The sequence below is a fragment of the Bombina bombina genome, chromosome 2 (genome assembly GCF_027579735.1).
Source record: "Bombina bombina isolate aBomBom1 chromosome 2, aBomBom1.pri, whole genome shotgun sequence".
NCBI lineage: Eukaryota > Metazoa > Chordata > Amphibia > Anura > Bombinatoridae > Bombina > Bombina bombina.
In genome coordinates this window covers 1,143,712,736-1,143,736,502 of record NC_069500.1, presented here as the reverse complement: position 1 = coordinate 1,143,736,502, position 23,767 = coordinate 1,143,712,736, and the positions used below count along the sequence as shown (strand labels likewise).

The following is a 23,767-nucleotide window of genomic DNA, read 5'->3' as shown; positions in this document are numbered from 1 at the left end:
TCAACTAGATATGCCTTCATGTAGAGACCAGAGGGTCAATTTATTAAGAGTCGAGCGGACATGATCCACTGTAGCCATCATGTCCACCCGACATCGCGAAATGCTGACAGCTTACGCGGCTTATGCAATGCCGCCACCTGAAGATTGCCGCTAGCAGGGGGTGTCAATCAACCTGATTGTATGTGATTGGGCTGATTGCTGTACGCCACCTCAGAGGTGGCTTACGAGTTAAGGAGCAGTGATCTTAAGACCGCTGCTTGTTAACTCCTGTTTCCGGCGAGCCTGAAGGCTCGCATGGAAACAGATGTATCTAGCCACATTCGGGGCATGATAAATCGGCCCCCAGAGCTGTGATAGGAAGTTACTGACACTGCACAAATTAAGTTAAAAATAAGAAATAAAAGGCAAAGGAATTATCAAGCTATGAATGGAGCTTGATGCCCCTGTTTCCGTGCGAGCCTTCAGGCTCGCCGGAAACAGTAGTTATAAAACAGTGGTTTAAAGACCGCTGCTCCATAACTTGTCCACTGCCTCTGAGGCTGTGGTCTTCAATCCGCCCAATACTATACGATCGGGCTGATTGACACCCCCTGCTAGCAGCCGATTGGCTGTGAATCTGCGGGGGGCGGCATTGTACAAGCAGTTCACCAGAACTGCTTGTGCAGTGATAAATGCCGACAGCGTATGCTGTCGGCATTTATCTATGTGCAGTTGACATGATACGCTACATCGTGTCATGTCCGTCCGCACTTTTTGCGCTTGCGTGCAATCCCGCCTCCTGCCCGCGCACAGCCAATCACATGCAGGCAGGAGCTGTCAATCTCCTAGGTCTGACTAGACCGAGGAGATTGAATTTCGCCACATTAGAGGTGGCGAAGAGGTTAGGGAAGCGGCGGTTTGGTTACCGCTGCTTGATAAATGACGGCGAGCAAGTTCTTTTGAGAACTTGCAGCGGTAGGGCTTTAATAAATCTAACGCTTAGTCTCTTTAAAAAAAATACACATTGCTGCAATCATTTCTATTAAATATAAACCACTGCTTAGTGCATTTTTTATTACAACAATGAAAGACTGTTTAAAATCCATTTAATGCAATGCATATAATACTCTTGGCTTTCATAAGCCTTTTAGTATACCAATTCTAATTCCTTGCACCATAAAAATGTTTTTTTTTTAACCTTGATATTAATTGGTAATTCTTATTTTTATTTATTTTTGCCAATATGCAACAATAGGGACCATGTTGAATATGTTTTTTAACAGTGCTTCACTTGATAAACCTTTTTCCTTGTCTCAAATATTGTTTTACTCAAATTTACAATCAATTTTTTTTTATGATTAATTATATATTATTGCATTTTAGACTCATAAATATGTAGAATAAAATGTTATTACTATCACTTGTATTACTATTGTTTTTTTTTTGTTTTTTTTTAGAAATTGAGGCAAGAAATATAAATATAGCAGTTGAAATAATGAAGAGGATACAGATCATTCTAAATAAATATAACGATATGTTGCAGAAAGAGGATCTACAGAGGATAGCTAAATATCTTAGTACTCTGGGTTTTGAGAACTTGGCATCTTTGTTGAAGTCAACAAAGGTAAAAAATTATTCAATATGAAATATATACTGAATGTAAATAATTGTTTGCATATCTGTTTACGTAACACTTGTATTTCCTGTCTTTAATTTTGTTACAGTGCTGATTATTAAAAATGTATTATTATGGGATTGAAATAACATTTTAAACATATAGTTTTGGTCATAAAAATGAATATGCATGTGTTTGAATACCAAAGGAGTGGAAACAATGTGCATACAAATAACAACCATATTATAAGAAGCCTTGCACTCTTTTTTATTATTTTTACAGTGCAAGAGGGTATAACCTTAAACAATAACAACAACAAAAAAACACAACATACAAATCACATCCAGAACAAAGATGTTACAATTACAATTTATCTTATTTATTCTCTGGCCTCTAGCAGGGTTTCACATTACTGAACTTATGCTATGTAGAATTTTACAAGACCAAAGCATACGTAATTTACATATATTTTTAAACCAACAAATTAAAACATCCAGTTATATTTATATATAATTTAGTGTTTAGCATTAATGGGGATTTATTCATAGATTGGAACAGTAATTCTATATTTCATCTCAAGTCATCAGTCTTATAATATGAATGGTAAAAAATACAGAGATTACTTGGTTAAAGAGAGGAAAACAAACAAAAAAAACACAAAACAACAAAAAAAATTACAGCAGTGGTGGACTAAAGTTGCTAGTAATACGTATGTTAATGATAGGACATAAATATTTGAGAGATATTGGGGCCTATTTATCAACCCGTCAACTGTGCTGCATTTGCCGGCACCAATACGCTCGCCTAACATCGCCTAACATCGCTGCCGCGGACCTGAATACGCTCTCCATATTTAACAAAAAAGCTGTCAAAAAGCCGCACACCAAGTATGGGGCGATGAGCAGCGGACTGTTGTTAACTAACAGTCATCGATCTCGCTGCTCTTCGGCTTTTTCACAGCTTTATTTGTATACTGTCACTAAACACCCACACTATACTAAACTGTTTAACCCCTATACTGCCGCTTCCGGACCCCGCCGCAACTAAATAAAGTTATTAACTCCTAAACCGGCGCTCCCGGAGCCCACTGCAACTAAATAAATGTATTAACCCCTAAACCGCCAGCCCCCCACATCGCCATAAACTAAATTAAGCTATTAACCCCTAAACCTAACAACCCGCTAACTTTATATTAAATATTAACTCATTCCTATGTTATAATAAATTTAATCTTACCTTTAGATTTAAATTAAACTCTATTAAACTAATAATTAACATACCCTAGCTATTATAATACAATTACATTAAACTATATTAAACTAATAATTAATCTACACTAACTATTATACTAAAATTACTTTAAACTATATTAAATTAATAATTAATCTAACCTAACTTTTAAACTAAAATTACATTAAACTATATTAAACTAATAATTAATCTAACCTAACTTTTATACTAAAATTACATTAAACTACAAATTAAATTAACTATATTATATATTTAAACACATAACCCTACTCAAATAATTTAAATCTACACTAAAAAATTACAAAGTTACAAAAAACTAACAACTAAGTTACAAGAAATAACAAACACTAAGTTACACAAAAAAATAAACACTAAGTTACAAAATATAAAAAAGAAATTATCAAAGCTTTAAACTAATTACCCCTAATCTAAGGGCCCTATAAAAATAAAAAAGCCCCCCCAAAATAAAAAAACCCTAGCCTACAATAAACTACAAATAGCCCTTAAAAGGGCCTTTTGCGGGGCATTGCCCCAAAGTAATCAGCTCTTTTACCTGTAAAAAATAATACAAATACCCCCCCCAACAGTAAAACCCACCACCCACACAACCAACCCCCCAAATAAAAAACTAACTAAAAAAACCTAAGCTCCCCATTGCCCTGAAAAGGGCATTTGGATGGGCATTGCCCTTAAAAGGGCATTTAGCTCTATTGCAGGCCCAACTCCTAATCTAAAACTAAAACCCACCAAATAAACCCTTAAAAAATTCCTAACAGTAACCCCAGAAGATTTACTTACAGTTTTGAAGACCCGACATCCATTCTCCAAGAAGCCGGGAGAAGTCCTCAATGAAGCAGCCAAAGTCTTCATCCAAGCCCGTAGAAGTCTTCACCCAGACGGCATCTTCAATCTTCATCCATCCGGCGCGGAGCGGCTCCATCTTCAAGACATCCGACGCAGAGCATCCTCTTCCTTCCGACGACTACCGACGAATGAAGGTTCCTTTAAATGACGTCATCCAAGATGGCGTCCCTTAGATTCCGATTGGCTGATAGAATTCTATCAGCCAATCGGAATTAAGGTTGAAAAAATCCTATTGGCTGTTGCAATCAGCCAATAGGATTGAGCTTTCATCCTATTGGCTGATCCAATCAGCCAATAGGATTGAGCTCGCATTCTATTGGCTGATTGGATCAGCCAATAGGATGAAAGCTCAATCCTATTGGCTGATTGCAACAGCCAATAGGATTTTTTCAACCTTAATTCCGATTGGCTGATAGAATTCTATCAGCCAATCGAAATCTAAGGGACGCCATCTTGCATGACGTCATTTAAAGGAACCTTCATTCGTCGGTAGTCGTCGGAAGGAAGAGGATGCTCCACGTCAGATGTCTTGAAGATGGAGCCGCTCCACGCCGGATCGATGAAGATAGAAGATGCCGTCTGGGTGAAGACTTCTGCGGGCTTGGATAAAGACTTCGGCCACTTCGTTGAGGACTTCTCCCGGCTTCTTGAGGATGGATGTCGGATCTTCAAAACTGTAAGTAAATCTTCTGGGGTTAGTGTGATTTTTTTAAGGGTTTATTGGGTGGGTTTTAGTTTTAGATTAGGACTTGGGCCTGCAATATAGCTAAATTCCCTTTTAAGGGCAATGCCCATCAAATGCCCTTTTCAGGGCAATGGGGAGCTTAGGTTTTTTAGTTAGTTTTTTATTTGGGGGGTTGGTTGTGTGGGTGGTGGGTTTTACTGTTGGGGGGTATTTGTATTATTTTTTACAGGTAAAAGAGCTGATTACTTTGGGGCAATGCCCAGCAAAAGGCCCTTTTAAGGGCTATTTGTAGTTTATTGTAGGCTAGGGTTTTTTTTATTTTGGGGGGCTTTTTTATTTTCATAGGGCCCTTAGATTAGGTGTAATTTGTTTAAAGCTTTGATAATTTCTTTTTTATTTTTTGTAACTTAGTTGTTAGTTTTGTGTAACTTTGTAATTTTTTAGTGTAGATTTAGATTTAAATTATTTGAGTAAGGTTAGGTTTTTAAATATATAATATAGTTAATTTAATTTGTAGTTTAATGTAATTTTAGCATAAAAGTTAGGTTAGATAAATTATTAGTTTAATATAGTTTAATGAAATTTTAGTTTGAAAGTTAGGTTATATTAATAATTAATTTAATATAGTTTAAAGTAATTTTAGTATAACAGTTATGGCAGATTAATTATTAGTTTAATATAGTTTAATGTAATTTTATTATAATAGCTAGGGTAGGTTAATTATTATATTTAAATTAGGTAGTGTGTGCACTCTACAATTGATATAAATATAGAGACCAGGTGCCTGCAGTCTTAAAGCAATATACACAATATGATAAAAAAGAGAAGACATAGCCATTATTGTCTTTAGCTATGCAAAAGAATGACAAGGCAGCACTCAAAGGTCAAAGAAAATAAGTGGTTTATTTTGCTTAAATCCCTGTTAGCCAGAGACATAAATTCACCCCAAAATATATACATAAAATTAAAATGAGGAATGAAACATTACCAGGCCTGGAATTATTGACAATTCAAACACATTTGTTCTAAACATATCTAGAAAGCACATAAGTGTAACAACACGCTTCCTAATAGTGATACAACTATGTGTTAAATATTGCAACAATATAACCATAAGATAATGAGAACAAAATGTCCCAGAATTGGAGCACTTAGTGTAAAGAACACGCTCCTTTATAATGGATAAATTGCCACAAGAAAGTTCCAGTGTTCCTGTGAAAACCATCTGGTAATATGTAAACAGCCTCACCACAGCTCGCGGTACATGCCTTTAGCCTGCTGGATTAGACTTCCACCATGTCCGTTGCAAAACAAGCTGACTTCAAACAGCTCCGGACTCCAGTTATATCCACGGCACAATGGGCTCCTCTTTATTACTGCATCTTTTGGATTGCAAGACAGAAGCTTTAAGGCTCCAAGGCTGCTGAACATATACGCTGGTAAATCCAAATTCACCTTGAACACGGTCACTCCATTAACCGCTGCCAGGTAAGTTATTCCTCTCCTTCAAAAGTTGCCGCTCTCATGAAACGTCAGGCATGACGCGTTTCGCCCCTCCCCTTTGTGGGCTGACCTTAGGGCTTCATCGGATGCTTGGTAGTGGCTGACACAGCCTTTATATACTGTTCTAAAACTAATTGACATTGTAACATAACATCATAGTACAGCAACTATATCATGGACATTTTGAAACATAATTTGCGCACATACATTTCAATTCTTATCACTGCGCAAACAAAACCGGGGAAATGTGTTTTTCGGAAATGGCAATCTAGCTCACACTAACCACAGTGTAACATAGCTTTTAATACTTTTAAATCTGGGAGAGGTTAATTGATAAACCATTGTGCTTTTATATAGCATATCAAGAATAAATAAACCAAAAGGAAAGACCCTCCTAAAGGAAGCATGAGAAATCTATTTTTTCATTGAGACCATTTGGAGCCAGTGTATCTAACCGATAAATCCAGCGGGATTCATTTTGAAGTAACATAGTATCTACATCACCACCTCGACGGTGCTGTTTAATATGTTGTATCCCTGTCACTTTCATAATTGTAAAGTCTGAATTATGATACCTTTCACTCTCACTCGGTCTTTCAGGTCACGTTTGGTTTTTCCTATGTAATAAAGGGGACATGAACAGTGTAAGAGGTAAATGACTCCTGTACTATTACAGGTAATCCATTGTTTTATTTTATACTGTCTACCTGTAGTAGTTTCAAATTTGCAGGTTTTCTGAATAAACCTGCAATACACACAATGTCCACAAGGGCTACAGCCCTGCCATTTACCTCTTTCACTCAACCATGTAGACGTGGGTTTTTTCCTCCTATATTCACTCTGTACCAGTTTATCTTTGAGGCTCAGAGCTCTGCGTGCTGTTAAGAGTGGATAATCTCCTACATATTCTTTTAGCTCAGCATCAATGGTTAACATGTGCCAGTATTTTTTCATTATGCACCTCAATTTACCCCAATGTGAGTTAAACCTCGTAATCAATCGTACCTTATCTGCATCATCCCTTGCTGCACGTTTTTTATAAAGCAAGTCATTTCTTGCACTATTTCTAGCTGGTAACCATGCTCTTTTTACCTGTCTTTTCGAGTAGCCTCTTTCTAAAAAACTTTGGGACATGTCTTTAGCTTGCTTTTCAAAATCATAAACATCAGAGCAGTTCCTCCTCAATCAGAGGAACTGGCCTACCGGTATCCCAGTTTTTAGACTTTCAGGGTGATGGCTACTCGCATGTAAAAGACTGTTTGTGGCAGTTGACTTTCGATGTACCTTGGTAACCAGATGTCCACCTTCCTTATTGATGGACAAATCCAAAAAATATAGCTTTATCTCGGCTAATTTCACTACTGAGGAAAATGTTATATCCATTGTCTGTATTTAAAATACTCAAAAAGTTTTCCAAAAGTTCCTTGCTACCTCTCCAGAGAAGCAGGATGTCATCCACAAAACGTAACCAGAGTACCACATGCGCCTCCACCAGGGATTCAAAGCACGAGAATATTTCCCGAGCCTCCCACAAGCCCAGATGTAAACAGGCATATGTGGGGGCGCATGTGGCACCCATGGCTGTTCCCTGGAGTTGTCTATAATATCTTCCATCAAACTGAAAGACGTTGTTATTTAATATTGAATGTAGCAAGGAAATGACAAAATCAGTATGAGCCTGGAAACCCTGTCCTCTTTGTTCTAGGAAAAATCTAATAGCTCTAATCCCTACATTGTGAGGGATCGAAGAGTATAATGACTCTACATCTAGAGTCACTAACCAGGTATCATCATCAACCTCAATACCATCTAATTTTCTAAGGACATCCGAACTATCCTGGACATAGGAGGGCAATGAGCTGAGGAAGGGTCTCATAAAGAAATCAATATATCTACTCGCTCCTTCCATTGGGCCCCCTATGCCCGAGATAATTGGACGTCCCGGTGGTTTAGTCATACACTTATGCAGCTTGGGGATGCAATAGAATGTAGGTACTATAGGGAATTTCTTGTGCATAAAAGCCTGTTCTTTATGTGTTATAAGTCCTTCCCTCAAAGCATCATTAAGAATGAATAACAATTCATTACAAGATTTATCAAAAGCTGACCTATCTGTTAACTCCTGTGTTGTGTTTGACAACTGCCTATGGACTTCAGCTACATAGTCATGTTCATTCATGACTACCAAATTGCCGCCTTTATCTGAAGATTTCAAAATGATATCTGTGTGATTGAGTAACTCAAAAAGAGATCTCCTTTCACTTACACTCAAATTATCATTGATAACCCCACAACTTTGTAATTCCCCAATCTCTCTTTCTACACATTTCACAAAATTGTGAATATCCGGTGCAGATGAGAGAGGGGGCATATATTTAGAAGGTGGCTTAAATCTTGATTTCTTAGGATGTAAAGTTTCCTCTACATCATCATTTTGATCATCTAATAGGGACAACAGATCATCCATAGCACGTTTATCTCTAGTGTCCATCAGCCCTCCTGGAAGATCTCTCCTTTTCATAACTTTTTTAAGGACCAATTTTCTTGCGAAAAGATTTAGATACTTTATGAATTCAAATTTATCCAGGTGGGCTGATGGGCAGAAAGACAGACCTCTGCTCAGCAGTGACATTTGGGAGAGAGATAGAGGAACGGAAGATAAATTAACAACCCTTAGAGCATCAGTGCTCTCACTGGGTTGTGAACCAAGGATCGAGATGTTTAAATACAGACAATGGATATAACATTTTCCTCACTAGTGAAATTAGCCGAGATAAAGCTATATTTTTGGATTTGTCCATCAATAAGGAAGGAGGACATCTGGTTACCAAGGTACATCGAGTCAACTGCCACAAACAGTCTTTTACATGCGAGTAGCCATCACCCTGAAAGTCTAAAAACTGGGATTGATATTGAGGAGGAACTGCTCTGATGTTGATGATTTTGAAAAGCAAGCTAGAGACATGTCCCGAAGGTTTTTAGAAAGAGGCTACTCGAAAAGACAGGTAAAAAGAGCATGGGCACGAGCTAGAAATAGTGCAAGAAATGACTTGCTTTATAAAAAACGTGAAGCAAGGGATGATGCAGATAAGGTACGATTGATTACGAGGTTTAACTCACATTGGGGTAAATTGAGGTGCATAATGAAAAAATACTGGCACATGTTAACCATTGATGCTGAGCTAAAAGAATATGTAGGAGATTATCCCCTCTTAACAGCACGCAGAGCTCTGAGCCTCAAAGATAAACTGGTACAGAGTGAATATAGGAGGAAAAAACCCACGTCTACATGGTTGAGTGAAAGAGGTAAATGGCAGGGCTGTAGCCCTTGTGGACATTGTGTGTATTGCAGGTTTATTCAGAAAACCTGCAAATTTGAAACTACGACAGGTAGACAGTATGAAATAAAACAATGGATTACCTGTAATAGCACAGGAGTCATTTACCTCTTACACTGTTCATGTCCCCTTTATTACATAGGGAAAACCAAACGTGTCCTGAAAGACCGAATGAGGGAGCATAGGGATGACATTAAGAACAAGGTGCAAGACAGTCCAGTGGCCAGGCACTTCGAAAGGTATCATAATTCAGACTTTACAATTATGAAAGTGACAGGGATACAACATATTAAACAGCACCGTCGAGGTGGTGATGTAGATACTATGTTACTTCAAAATGAATCCCGCTGGATTTATCGGTTAGATACACTGGCTCCAAATGGTCTCAATGAAAAAATAGATTTCTCATGCTTCCTTTAGGAGGGTCTTTCCTTTTGGTTTATTTATTCTTGATATGCTATATAAAAGCACAATGGTTTCTCAATTAACCTCTCCCAGATTTAAAAGTATTAAAAGCTATGTTACACTGTGGTTAGTGTGAGCTAGATTGCCATTTCCGAAAAACACATTTCCCCGGTTTTGTTTGCGCAGTGATAAGAATTGAAATGTATGTGCGCAAATTATGTTTCAAAATGTCCATGATATAGTTGCTGTACTATGATGTTATGTTACAATGTCAATTAGTTTTAGAACAGTATATAAAGGCTGTGTCAGCCACTACCAAGCATCCGATGAAGCCCTAAGGTCAGCCCACAAAGGGGAGGGGCGAAACGCGTCATGCCTGACGTTTCATGAGAGTGGCAAATTTTGAAGGAGAGGAATAACTTACCTGGCAGCGGTTAATGGAGTGACCGTGTTCAAGGTGAATTTGGATTTACCAGCGTATATGTTCAGCAGCCTTGGAGCCTTAAAGCTTCTGTCTTGCAATCCGAAAGATGCAGTAATAAAGAGGAGCCCATTGTGCCTTGGATATAACCAGAGTCCGGAGCTGTTTGAAGTCAGCTTGTTTTGCAAAGGACATGGTGGAAGTCTAATCCAGCAGGCTAAAGGCATGTACCGCGAGCTGTGGTGAGGCTGTTTACATATTACCAGCTGGTTTTCACAGGAACACTGGAACTTTCTTGTGGCAATTTATCCATTATAAAGGAGCGTGTTCTTTACACTAAGTGCTCCGATTCTGGGACATTTTGTTCTCATTATCTTATGGTTATATTGTTGCAATATTTAACACATAGTTGTATCACTATTAGGAAGCGTGTTGTTACACTTATGTGCTTTCTAGATATGTTTAGTACAAATGTGTTTGAATTGTCAATAATACCAGGCCTGGTAATGTTTCATTCCTCATTTTAATTTTATGTATATATTTTGAGGTGAATTTATGTCTCTGGCTAACAGGGATTTAAGCAAAATAAACCACTTATTTTCTTTGACCTTTGAGTGCTGCCTTGTCATTCTTTTGCATAGCTAAAGACAATAATGGCTATGTCTTCTCTTTTTTATCATATTGTGTAGGTTAATTATTAGTTTAATAGAGTTTAATTTAAATCTAAAGGTAAGTTTAAATTTATTATAAGATATGAATGAGTTAATATTTAATATAAAGTTAGCGGGTTGTTAGGTTTAGGGGTTAATAGCTTAATTTAGTTTATGGTGATGTGGGGGGCTGGATGTTTAGGGGTTAATACATTTATTTAGTTGCGGTGGGCTCCGGGAGCGGCGGGATAGGGGTTAATACTTTTATGTAGGTGGCGGCGGGGCGGCAGATTAGGGGTTAATAAGTATAATATAGGTGGCGGCGGTGTAGGGGGCGGAAGATTAGGGGTGTTTAGACTCGGGGAACATGTTAGGGTGTTAGGTGTAAACATAACTTTTATTCTCCCATAGGAATCAATGGGATATCGGGCAGCATCGAACATGAGCTTTCGCTGCTTTCAGACTCCCATTGATTCCTATGGCATCCGCCGCATCCAGGGTGGCGGATTCAAAACCAGGTACGCTGGGCCGGAATAGTGGCGAGCGTACCTGCTAGTTATTTGTTAACTAGCAAAAGTAGTCAGATAGTGCTGAATTTGCATTCGGAACGTAGCCATCGATCTGTGTCGGACTGAGACCTGCGGATCGTATGTTATGTCACAAAATTCTACTTTTGCTGGTCTGTAGGCTTTGATAAATAAGGCGAATCAGGCTCACCACAATTATGCTGCGGAATTCCAGCATATTTGCGGTTGACGGCTTGATAAATAGGCCCCATTGAATAGTAAATAAATAGCAAAATATAGATTTGGATGGAATATGTGTGAATAAAATTATCCAAGGATAAGAGAAAAATTGGGAGACATAGAGTATATAGAAGAAAAATGTACATATTTAGAGGTTTTAATACCAGTTAAAGGGGGAAATTACCCACACAAACTAGATGGATTTGGATTATGAGAATCAGGCCTCGCCACAGGGGACTAGGAGTAGACCAACCATAGCACAGGATAATATACAATACTTGTCCGTGGGGGCTTGACTGCAAGACAGGAAGTTTTCCCTTTTTTCCCCATATACCTATCCTGTGACCGACCTCTTCTTCAATATGTTGCTTTATGTGATACTTTGTTTTTTTAATTAAATCATTAAGGGGTGGGAATTCTAGGTTTATATGCTGGAATCTACACGTGGAGTCTTTTGTTTACTAATGACCTGTATTTATCACTAGATGTATTGACTCTTTTTCTCTTGATATATGAAGATGTGTATAATAATATATGGCAATGTTACTGGTACTATACTTGTAACTTTTGTTTAATATCTTTAATAAAGTTGTTTAAACAAATATGGAAATGCCCCAAAATATAATAGATCCCTGTAGGGCCACTGACCAAGGCACATACAATGATGAAGGTACAGAACAGCCTCAAAGTCAGAATTGTAGTACACCCTACATGCTCTATTATATCTATGGGGTCCATATTTTGCCCAAGATAAGGATGTTACATTAGTACATGGTGTTTTCAAAATATTTGTTCTCTTCAGACACAAATAAGATGTGTATTGTGAGTGCCAAGAGATTTGCTGAATGTGTAACATTAATACACTTATTAAACATTAATAAACAGGTTACTGGCACTGAAGTTGCAAAGATGGAAGGTGAATATTCAGTTGGAGTTGATGCAGCACGTTTCCAGATGACTTATATGGGTCATTTTTTATTAAGAGATGAAAGAACAGATCCTGACCCACGAGTGCAACATTTTATACCAGATACATGGCAGGTAATTTGATGTATATTTAAACATTTAAAAATTACAAAGTATCTAAAAAGCTTTTTACAAAATGTTCTGTTCATTTAATCAAGTAATAATTATAACTTATTAGGTTTTCTTTTCCAAATTTGTTAAAAGCAGACTGTATGCTTCAGAGTCTTAAAGTGAAGGTCAATTTGGATGAATTAGTGCCCGGTTTTTATTAAACCTATTAAAAACAAGGTCACTTTAATTCAACAAAATTGACATTTCACTCCTTTTCTTCAAAAACTTTTAATCCTGAAAGCCACTGCGACGGGCGGAGGAAGCACTGCAGCGACTGTCAGGATTAAAAGGAAAGTTTTTGAAGAAAAGGAATAAAAAGTCAATTTGGATTAATTAAAGTGTCCTTGTTTTTAATAGAATTATTAAAAACCAGGCACTAATTCATCCAAATTGACCTTCACTTAAAAACCCTTCCCATGTAGTCCTGTGATGCAACCAATCACACACAATCATAACTCTGCATGTTTTCAAATCATACATTTAGCAACAGCTTAAAAAGCAACACAAATGCAAATTCATTATCTGCACATACCTCTTAAATCCTCATACAAACTGCACATTAAGGTAAATTACAAGTGGAGGGCAAAAATATTAAGCTAATATGTGTTAACATCAACTTGAGCACAATCAACAGCGCTTTTATTTTTTGCTGTATTACAAGTTTTTTTTTATTGCTTAAGGGATAATTTCGGGGGCTCTAACATCTGCATTTTGGATAGCACTGGTTTACTGTCAAATTCAAAGTTTTGAAATCTTGATAAAAGAAAGGATCTTTATAGAGAATATCCCTTCTTAGAGGAAGCCTTCAAGGCAGGCACACTGAGAATTGAATCTGGCTATCGCTCTGGCTAGCAACACAAATGAAGGAAAGATGTAAATGAGGTTGAACGACTAGGGAACCACTAGGGCATCTATCAGACTCGCCTGAGGACCTGACACAATACTGGGACAGTTCATGATTCAAGCGAGGGGCCATGAGATCTATTTCTGGCAGACCCCAACACCTCAAAATCTGGTGGAAAACTTACTGATTGAAAGACCATTCTCCTGGATGAAAGTATGCCTCACAAATGTTAACACACAGAATCTGTACGGCAGAAATCATGCAATGATGACATTCTGCCAAGTTGATGATGCAGGACACTTTGCTCATTGCAACTGTTCTGACATTGTCTAATTACAGAAAAGCATCCCATCTGTGGTCGGACCAATTCTAGAGAGCTCTGATGATTGCACAGAGTTCCAGAATATTTATGGGTAACCTCGTCTGAGGAGACCAAACTCCCTGCTCTCTCTGAGACCTCCAGACAGCACCCCCAGGCTGTGGAAATTTGTGGAAATTAATACCTACATTGGCCAAAGAAAGAAGTTTTCCTGAAGCAAGGAAAGGCAAGTCGGTCACAAAGTTAGGGCCTGTCATTTACTGTAATCTAACAGGATCCTCGTGGTCCCCATTCCATTGATGCAGCATCTGTAGTTGAAGGGCCCAAATATGATATCTGGAAAATGGAACTTTATCTGAGGCAGTCACCATGAGACCTACAACTTCCAACTTTAATCTGAGCTGATCTGTTAGGAACAATATCAGTAAAGACACCCAGGTCTGAGAAGTTAAGGAGCACTTTCGAAGATTTATTTCCATCTTAATCAGGGCCGGATTGGGAATAAAAACAGCCCTGGAAAAATTGAAGACCAGCCCTACCTATATTCAGTCTGTACGTTTGCAGAATGATATATATATATATATATATATATATAGAGAGAGAGAGAGAGAGAGAGAGAGAGAGAGAGAGATATTATATATATATATATATATATATATATATATATATATATGTATGTATATAGATGTACACACACACCAGCCAGCCTGAAAATCTAGGAGCCATTCCTATACATACATACTCTATATAAATATATGTCTCTATATATGTCCCAATATGAGATAGCACACTTAAAACAAGTTAACAGTTATACACACACATATATATATATATATATATACATACATATATATATATACACACATACATACATATATATATACACACATATACCCCATACCCATAGTTTCAGACACAGCATACACACACCACATACATGCAGACACACAACACACACAGCATACGCACACTACACAGCATTCACTTGTATGCAGACACACAAAACATGAACATTTTACTACATACACATGTATTTAATACAGAAGGGACAAATAACTACTATCCTACAGCTTTAATCTAGATGGGGCTGTTTTTTTTTTTTTTTTCAGGCATTGAATAACCTGTGCTTAGCATTGTGTGTGCCTGAAAATAGAATAAATAAACTAGGTATGTCAGCCCAGTGTCACTGACCTTTGAGTGCTGAGTTCCGGGGAGAACAAAACTTCCACAGACTGCAGATGTGTTCCTTCCCTGCGTGGCCATTCAAGCAGCCAATACAAGGAGCAGGGGAGAGCAGGGGGGAGGGCAGCGTTAGCTGCTGTAAATCTGTCAAAAAAACAAACTGAACTAGTGCGGCAGCTCCTGAGTCCTGCTAATTAACCGGCTGAGGGGAGGCAGTGAATAAAATACATAAAACTGGCTGCTGCACTAGTTCCTCACTGGCTTACCTTCTCTCTGCTAGCAGGGCAAGTAACATGACTTACAGCTCTCACATAAATTCCCCCAGCTCACAGGCAAAGGTGACAGCTCTTGTCATCTCAGTCAAGGAGGATGGAAGCGGCCAATGAGTGAGTAAACTTACAACCCCCCCACCCCACATATATTCCACTATCTGCCCGCAGCCTCTACCACAGATTGGCAGATATGTCACTTACTGAGCTCTGAGAGATGAATCAGGGTTTCCTATTCCTAGTGATGGGTGGCAAGCGCTGCACATCCTCAGACTCTCACTGTGACATTCTGAAGTTCAGACTGAAGATCCCACCACCTAAACTTGCAGGCTGCAGCGGCACGCCAAAAACTTAAATGAAGCCACATGATGACACTCACTGGTCATGTGGTGCACTATGCAATGCTATTGGGCACATCTTATGCCAGCTAACTAGCTAAGCAGCTGCCTCTTCTCTGTGCTCAAAAAGCAGCCGCGGCCACTCTGCTCCCTCACCTGCTCTCTAGTCCAACAGTGTGTGCTGTGCTGAATGAGCGGCCCTCTGTGTATTCTGCAGGCAGCTCAAAAAGCAGGTCATTGATACCTGCCTTAGCCACTGCGCTCCCTCATACTGTGCTGCGGTGCGGCCTGTGCTGTGCTCACTGCTTTCTCTTTACACACTATGTGCATCTGCCGGCCCACCAGGATTTTTCCCGGTATCCCGGCGGCCCAATCCGGCCCTGATCTTAATGGGAGGAGAGTCCACTGCTTCATTCATTACTTGTGGGAAATAAGAACCTGGACACCAGGAGGAGGCAAAGACACCCCAGCCAAAGGCTTAAATACCTCCCCCACTCCCCTCATCCTCCAGTCATTCTTTGCCTTTCATCACAGGAGGTTGGCAGAGAAGTGTCGGAAGATTCAAAGTAGTCTCTTATGGAGGGTAGTACTCTTCGCAATGGGACTGGAGTTTTAAGTAGTCATGTCAGCCTCTCAGTGAGAGCATGGGTGAAAGTTGGAGTCCGGAGAGTCTTTCTGCGAAACCATCCTGACTCAAATTAACAGCTCCATAAGCAATCAACGTTGACGAGTTTCTTTGCCTGCTTTCTGCTCTCAAGTCCATGTCAGGAGCAATGCTACTAACCTGTCACACTTGAAAGGCTGTGTTCCTACTCCACGGCATAGATTCTGGTAAGATCATTTCATTTATACACATATGATAACATAAGAAGACAGGGTCACAATGTGGCTCCTTTTATCTGTTTAGAATCAATGGTTAATAGGTGGTTATGGAACAGGGGGGATTTGTGCATAATATTGTTTATTGTGTTTATTGCTGCAACATGTGTGAGATGAGGCTCTGTCAGTGTGTGAACAGTCAGTTTCTTATCGAGAGATCGGTGCGGGCCTTTTTTGGTGCATTTTCTCTCTGGTGCAGGGGCTGTCCTGCATGGCACTCCATGTGACCGGGTGTGGCCTCTTTTAACTTCCTCTTCTTGACCGGCGGTTGTAGGAGACAAAGTGTTTTCTCTGTGGTCATAGGAGGTGATGAGTGCCCTGGCCATTGGGATATAAAGGTGCCATTTAATTTTATCTAGTCCGTAATAAATGCGCAAGCTATGGAGGACTCTGATATGTTAGAGAGTACTCGCTCTTTAATTAAAACTAATAACTGTCTATTGTGAGGAGGTCCCGGTTGATCCGCATGCTAAACTCTGTTTCACATGCTTTGATAAGATTGCAATATCTAAAAAGAATAAGATATTTAGTACAACTGAGCCGTCCACTTCTGAGGGTTCTCCGCCCCGCGAGGTGCGTTCCCTACATTCATCTCCGATTACACATGCAGCTCCACAGAGCCCTACTAATCCTCCTGTGGGAGGGGCCCTTTGGCCGACAGATTTTGCTGATCAGTTACAAACAGCGGTTTCTGCGGCTTTTAATGCCTTACCATGCCCTGCTAAGCGCAAGCGAAAGGTGAAACATAGCTATCCATCTCAGGGGTTATCTACACTGCTGGATGTCTCTGACAGATAATCCACTGATGAGGATGACTCTGACTCGTCGGAGGACGCTCTTTCTGGGACAGAATCGGCATCTAGACCACCATTTGTGGAGGAGCCAGATTTTAAATTCAAGATGGAGCATTTGCGCTTTCTACTAAAGGAGGTACTTGCTACATTAGAGGTTCCAGAACCGACACTAGCGGAGGAATCTTCGATCCCTAAGCTAGATAGGATGTATGAGTACAGGGTGGTACCACAGACCTTCCCGGTCCCCATTAAAATGGCTAATATTATTAAGAACGAATGGGAGAAACTTGGTTTGTCATTTCCCCCCTCTACCTCTTTTAAAAAGCTGTTCCCTGTTCCGGACTCGCAATTTGAGCTGTGGGGGGCCATTCCTAAGGTGGATGGTGCTATCTCCATGCTCTCTAAGCGTATTCTTCTTGAGGATAGCTCTTCGTTCAAGGAGCCCATAGATAAAAAAGTGTAGTCCATGTTGAGGAAGAAGTTCCAACTCACAGGGTTCTTTTTCAACTGGCCGCGGCTGTCGCTGCAGTGGCTGGAGCTTCTATCTATTGGTGTGATGCTCTGTCAGCTATGGTCGAGGTGGAGACTCCCCTCGAGGAGATACAGGAAAGAACTAAGGCCTTAAGGATAGCTCATTCGTTCATCTGTGATGCAAATATGCAGATTATTCGCCTGAATGCCAAGATATCAGGTTTTCTGTTCAAGCCCACAGGGCTTTGTGGTTAAAATTGTGGTCTGCGGACATGACTTCCAAGTCTAGATTACTTTTCCTCCCATTTCAGGAGAAGGTTCTCTTTGGTCCGGGTCTGTACTCTATCATATCCATGGTCATGGGGGGCAAGGGTGCCTTCCTACCGCAGGATAAGAAAAATAAACCTAAGGGGTCTACTTTCCGTCCCTTTCATTCGGACAAGTCTCAATGCCAGCAGCCTGCCGCAAAGACCGAGCAGTCCAAGGGATCTTGGAAACCAGCTTACTCTTGGAATAAGACCAAGCAGAGCAAGAAGCCCGCTTGGACAAAATCGGCATGAAGGGGGAGCCCCCGATCCGTCTCTGGATCGCATAGGGGGCAGGCTAACTCTTTTTGTGGAGGCCTGGATAAGAGACGTTCAGGACCCTTGGGTTCTGGAAGTCATAGCCCAGGGCTAAAGGATAGGATTCAAGTCTCATCCGCCCAGAGGCAGATTCCTCCTATCAAACCTATCTTCAAGACCAGAGAAGAGAGATTCCTTCCTAGGATGTGTGAGGGATCTCTCTTCTCTCAGAGTTATCAATCCAGTGCCTCTAGCAGAAAGAGGTTTGGGGTATTATTCAAACCTTTTCGTGGTCCCAAAGAAGGAGGGCACGTTTCGCACAATTCTGAACCTAAAGGGCCTAAACAAGTTTATGTCAGTCCCATCTTTCAAAATGGAGACGATCAGATGGATTCTGCCCCTAGTTCAAGAGGGGCAATTTATGACGACAATAGGTTTGAAGGATGCTTACCTTCATGTGCCAATCCACAAGGATCACTTCAGGCTCCTAAGATTCACCTTTCTGGACCAACATTTGCTGTTTGTTGCCCTACCGTTCAGTCTGGAGACTGCCCCAAGAGTCTTTACGAAGATTCTGGGAGCGCTGCTCATGGTAGCGAGAGCCAGAGGTATTGCAGTGACCCCTTATCTGGACGATATCCTGGTCCAAGCTCCATCCTGCAGTCTCACGGAGGATCATTCGAGGGCTCTTCTTCTTCTCCTTCAATCCCACGGATGGAAGATAAAGGAAGGAAAGAGTTCTCTAATCCCCAGCAACAGGGTGGAATTTCTAGGTATGATAATAGATTCCATATCCATGAAGATATTTTTGACAGATCAGAGACGGTCATAGATTGCGTCCAGCTGTCTTGCCCTTCATACCTCCTCAAGGCCATCTGTGGCCAGGCGCATTGAGGTGATTGGGCTCATGGTATCCAGCATAGATGTCATTCCATTCGCCAGGTTCCATCTCAGACCTCTTCAGTTATGCATGTTGAGACAATGGAACAGCAATCACTCAGATCTATCCCAACAGATATCTCTAGACAACCGAGTGAGGGAATCTCTCTCTTGGTGGATCCATCCGGGATAGCTGTCCCAGGGGACATCATTTTTTAGGCCATCCTTGGAGATTGTGACCATGGACGCAAGTCTATCAGGATGGGAAGCTGTTTGGGGTGCCATAAGGGCACAGGGCAGGTGGACTCGAGAGGAGTCAACGCTACCGATAAATATTCTGGAACTTTTAGTGATATTCAATGCTCTGAGGGCTTGGCCCCCCTTGGGGTCATCCCAGTTCATCAGATTCCAGTCTGACAATATTACCTTGGTGGCTTACATAAACCATCAGGGGGGTACGAGAAGCTTTCTAGCCATGAGGGAAGTATCTCAGATTCTGGAATGGGCAGAGACTCACAATTGTTCGCTCTCAGCAATCCACATTCCAGGTGTGAGCAACTGGGAGACAGATTTTCTCAGCAGACAATCATTTCATCCGGGGGAATGGTCTCTCCATCTTGAGGTGTTTGCGGAGATCTGCAACAGATGGGGGACACTGGAGATAGACCTCATGGCGTCCAGACTCAACTTCAAGCTACCCAGATATGGGTCGTGGTCCAGGGATCCCCAGGCAGAGCTGATAGATACCTTAGCAGTGCCTTGGGAATTCAACCTAATTTACATTTTTCCACCGTTGCCACTTCTTCCGCAAGTGGTGGCCCGCATCAAACAGGAGCAAGCTTCCATCATTCTGATTGCTCCGTTGTGGCCATGGTGGACGTGGTTTGCGGATCTGGTGGGGATGTCATCGTCTCCTCCATGGAGGTTACCCTGTCGCAGAGATCTGCTGGTCCAGGGTCCCTTTCTTCACCAAAATCTTGATTCTCTGAAGCTGACTGCATGGAGATTGAACACCTAGTCTCTTGGCCAAGAGAGGCTTTTCTGAAAGAGTGATTGATATGCTCATTCAGGCCAGGAAGCCTGACACTCGTCGCATCTATCATAAGGTGTGGAGGACCTACTTATCCTGGTGTGAGGAACGTGGATATCCCTAGCACAAGGTTAGGGTATCCAGGATTTTGGCCTTTCTCCCTTGCCGCCAGTTCCTTAAAGGGACAGATTTCGGCTTCATCGGTGCTGTAGCAAAAGAAGCTTGCGGAGCTTCCTGATTTTCAGTCTTTTGTTCAGGCTCTGTCCAGAATCAGACATGTTTTTAGAAATTCTGCTCCTCCTTAGAGCTTAAACTTGGTACTTAAAGGGACACTGAACCCAAATTTTTTATTTTCTAATTCAGAAAGAGCATGCAATTTTAAGCAACTTTCTAATTTACTCCTATTATCAATTTTTCTTCATTCTCTTGCTATCATTATTTGAAAAAGAAGGCATCTAAGCTTTTTTTTGGTTTCAGTACTACAGCACTTTTTTATTGGTGGATGAATTTATCCACCAATCAGCAAGGACAACCCAGGTTGTTCACCAAAAATGGGCCGGCATCTAAACTTACATTCTTGCATTTCAAATAAAGATACCAAGAGAATGAAGAAAATTTGATAATAGGAGTAAATTAGAAAGTTGCTTAAAATTCCATGCTCAATGTGAATCACTAAAGAATTTGGGTACAGTGTCCCTTTAAGATATTGTAGAGGGCTCCGTTTGAGCCTATGCATTCTCTTGACATTAAGATTCTTTCCTGGAAGGTTCTATTTCTATTGGCTATTGCATCGGCTCGCAGGGTCTCTGAGTTAGCGGCCCTGCAATGTGAGCCACCTTACTTGTTTTTTCACGCTGATAAGGCTGTTCTTCACACTGGAGTGGGATTTCTTCCCAAGGTTGTGTCGAATTGTAACATCAATCAGGAAATAGTAGTTCCTTCTTTGTGTCCTAACCCTTCTTCATCAAAGAAAAGGTTGCTTCATAACTTGGATGTAGTTTAGGCCTAGAAGTTTTATCTTCAGGCCACAGGGGATTTTAGACAGACTTCATCTTTATTTGTGGTGTATTCAGTGAAGTGCAGGGGGCAGAGGGCCTCTTCCACTTCACTGTCTTTTTGGTTGAGGAACGTTACCCGCTTGGCCTATGATACAGTGGGACATAAGCCTCCTCAGAAGCTGTGGCCTCTTCTTGGGCCTTTAAGATTGAGGCTTCAATGGAGCAGATTTGTAAGGCGGCTACTTGGTCCTCCTTACATACTTTTGCAAAGTTTTACAAATTTGATGTTTTTGCTTTGGTGGAAGCAGCTTTTGGAAAAAAGGTTCTGCAGGCTGTGGTGCCCTCAGTATAGGGTCTGCCTCCTTTTACCCTCCCATTTTTTTCATTAAGTGTCCTCTAGAGTTTGGGTATTTGTTCCCACAAGTAATGAATGAAGCAGTGGACTCTCCTCCCATTAAGCTGGAAAACATAAATTATGCTTACCTCACAATTTCATTTCCATCTGTGGGAGGAGAGTCCACTGCTCCCGCCCGTTTCTCCATTGGGCGGACCTAAATTTAATATTATTTTTCTGGCACCATTTATACGCTGATATTTCATCTACTGTTCCTTGTTCCCTTGGCAGAATGACTGGGGGATGAAGGGAGTGGGGGAGGTATTTAAGCCTTTGGCTGGGGTGTCTTTGCCTCCTCCTGGTGGCCAGGATATTATTTCCCACAAGTAATTGATTTTCTATGTTTGTACTGGTATTACAAGTTGAAAGATATAGTTTGTGCCCAAGCACAAGCCAAAAATGCACTAAAACATTAATGCCCCTTGAGACCTGACGTAAACTGTATATATATATATATATATATATATATATATATATTGAAGTAAAGGATCAGTTATAAGCGCTATCTATAAACCCTGGTGGGTGTTATACGGAATTCCTTAGAGCAGCTAAGTTCTATATATGTGTACTTGTAACCACTAACAAGTGAGGTAAAGAATAAAAATAGAAGGATTATGGAACTAGCGCTAAAGGTCCCAAAGATGGTTTTAGTGTAAATGAATGATATATTGTAGGTTTATTTAACCTCAACAAAATGTTTTATTTTGTTTGTTATGTTAAAAATGGGAAAATTTAGGAGAATTTAGTAAAAATTAAAAACTTGTTTTAGGTATGTTGGGCTCAGTTACACACTGACTGCAGTCATTTTTTTTGAAAGCAGTACTATTGTGCTGAGTCCTATTGCTAAAAACAATGTTTTATTAGTATGCTTAGTTAAAAACACAAAAAAAGAAGAAAAAGGTTCACACAAATGGACCATAAAACATACAAAAACAGAGTTATAAGCTGTTTGCTCTAGGTCTGGCAGTAGTGTCTGAAACTAACTCGTTGAAAGTATGTAACAGACAGATGCCAGAACAATGGTATTGACAGTGTAATGAAATAAATAAAAAAAATGTATATATAAAAATTCATATATGGATCAAAAAAAGGGGGGATGGAATAAAATTCATGGGATGTAAAAAATAAAAATAAAATTGCAGGTATATTATAAATTGACAATTGATAGTATAGTAGTCACTAAAATGTTAAAAATTCTGACGATTTGTGCTATAAGTAGTGCGCACTACGTATTTTTAAAATGATCGAGTAATTGATATGGTTTAAAACGGAGTATTATAAATATAAGATAAAACAATCTATGGAGCGCCTTAATATTATTAAAACTTATCTCCAAACAATGGTCCAATCGTTGGTGTATAGTGGATAGAGCTCAAAGGGTCTGTACAGCCGTTAGCGGTTTCGGCGATATTTTTCAGAAAATATCATCCATTGGCCCAGACCCACCGATGATGTCCTGACAATCTGTTTTATACCCCAATGACACACAGTACATATATATATTAGGGATGGGCGAATGTTTCTAAAAATTCGAAATTTAAAAGAATTTTGATACATTCGTTCGAATCGAATTTTGAATGTTTATATAACATTCTATTTTTGAATTTTCGTTTTCGAATTTTTCAATAAAATTCGAAAATATTCGTTCGAATAATAGAATGTTTAGTTATGTATTCATTCAATTTCGATATGTAATATTCGAATTCTAATGTGACATTCGAATTCGAATGTGACATTCAAATTTGAAATAGTATTTCTAGTCTACAACTATGTTTAATAAATGTAATATTCGAATTTGAATGCTACATTCGAATTTGAAATAGTATTTCTAGTCTAATACTGTGTTTTAAATGTGATATTCGATTCGAATGTCACATTCGAATTTGAAATAGTATTTCTAGTCTAATACTGTGTTTTATAAATGTAATAATTTGAATGTGACATTCGATTCGAATGTGATATTCGATTTGAATGTGACATTCGAAATAGTGTTTCTAGTCTACAATTGTGTTTTATAAATGTAACATTCGAATTCGAATGTGACATTCGAAAACTGTAAATAACATTCGAAAATCGAAATTTTAAGAATATTCGTTCTTATCAGCATTCTATTATGTAAATCGAATTTCTACAATAACATTCGTTCTAACATTCAAATTCGGATATAAACACATTCGCCCATCCCTAATATATATATGTATGTGTGTATATATACAGTATATATATATATATATATATATATATATATAAGTGTATACATCTGTATTTATGTG

At 39.6% G+C, this 23,767-nt stretch overlaps 1 protein-coding gene across 1 annotated transcript in view; it reads left to right on the top strand.

Moving 5' to 3' along the window:
- The window catches only part of LOC128647450 (probable ATP-dependent RNA helicase DDX60), a 728,313-nt gene that overhangs the window by 211,776 nt on the left and 492,770 nt on the right, over nt 1-23,767 (top strand). Inside the window, exons 14-15 of the mRNA XM_053700236.1 lie at nt 1,450-1,603; nt 12,343-12,498. Coding sequence (XP_053556211.1) covers nt 1,450-1,603; nt 12,343-12,498 — 310 coding nt within the window. The remainder of the gene's footprint in view (nt 1-1,449; nt 1,604-12,342; nt 12,499-23,767) is intronic.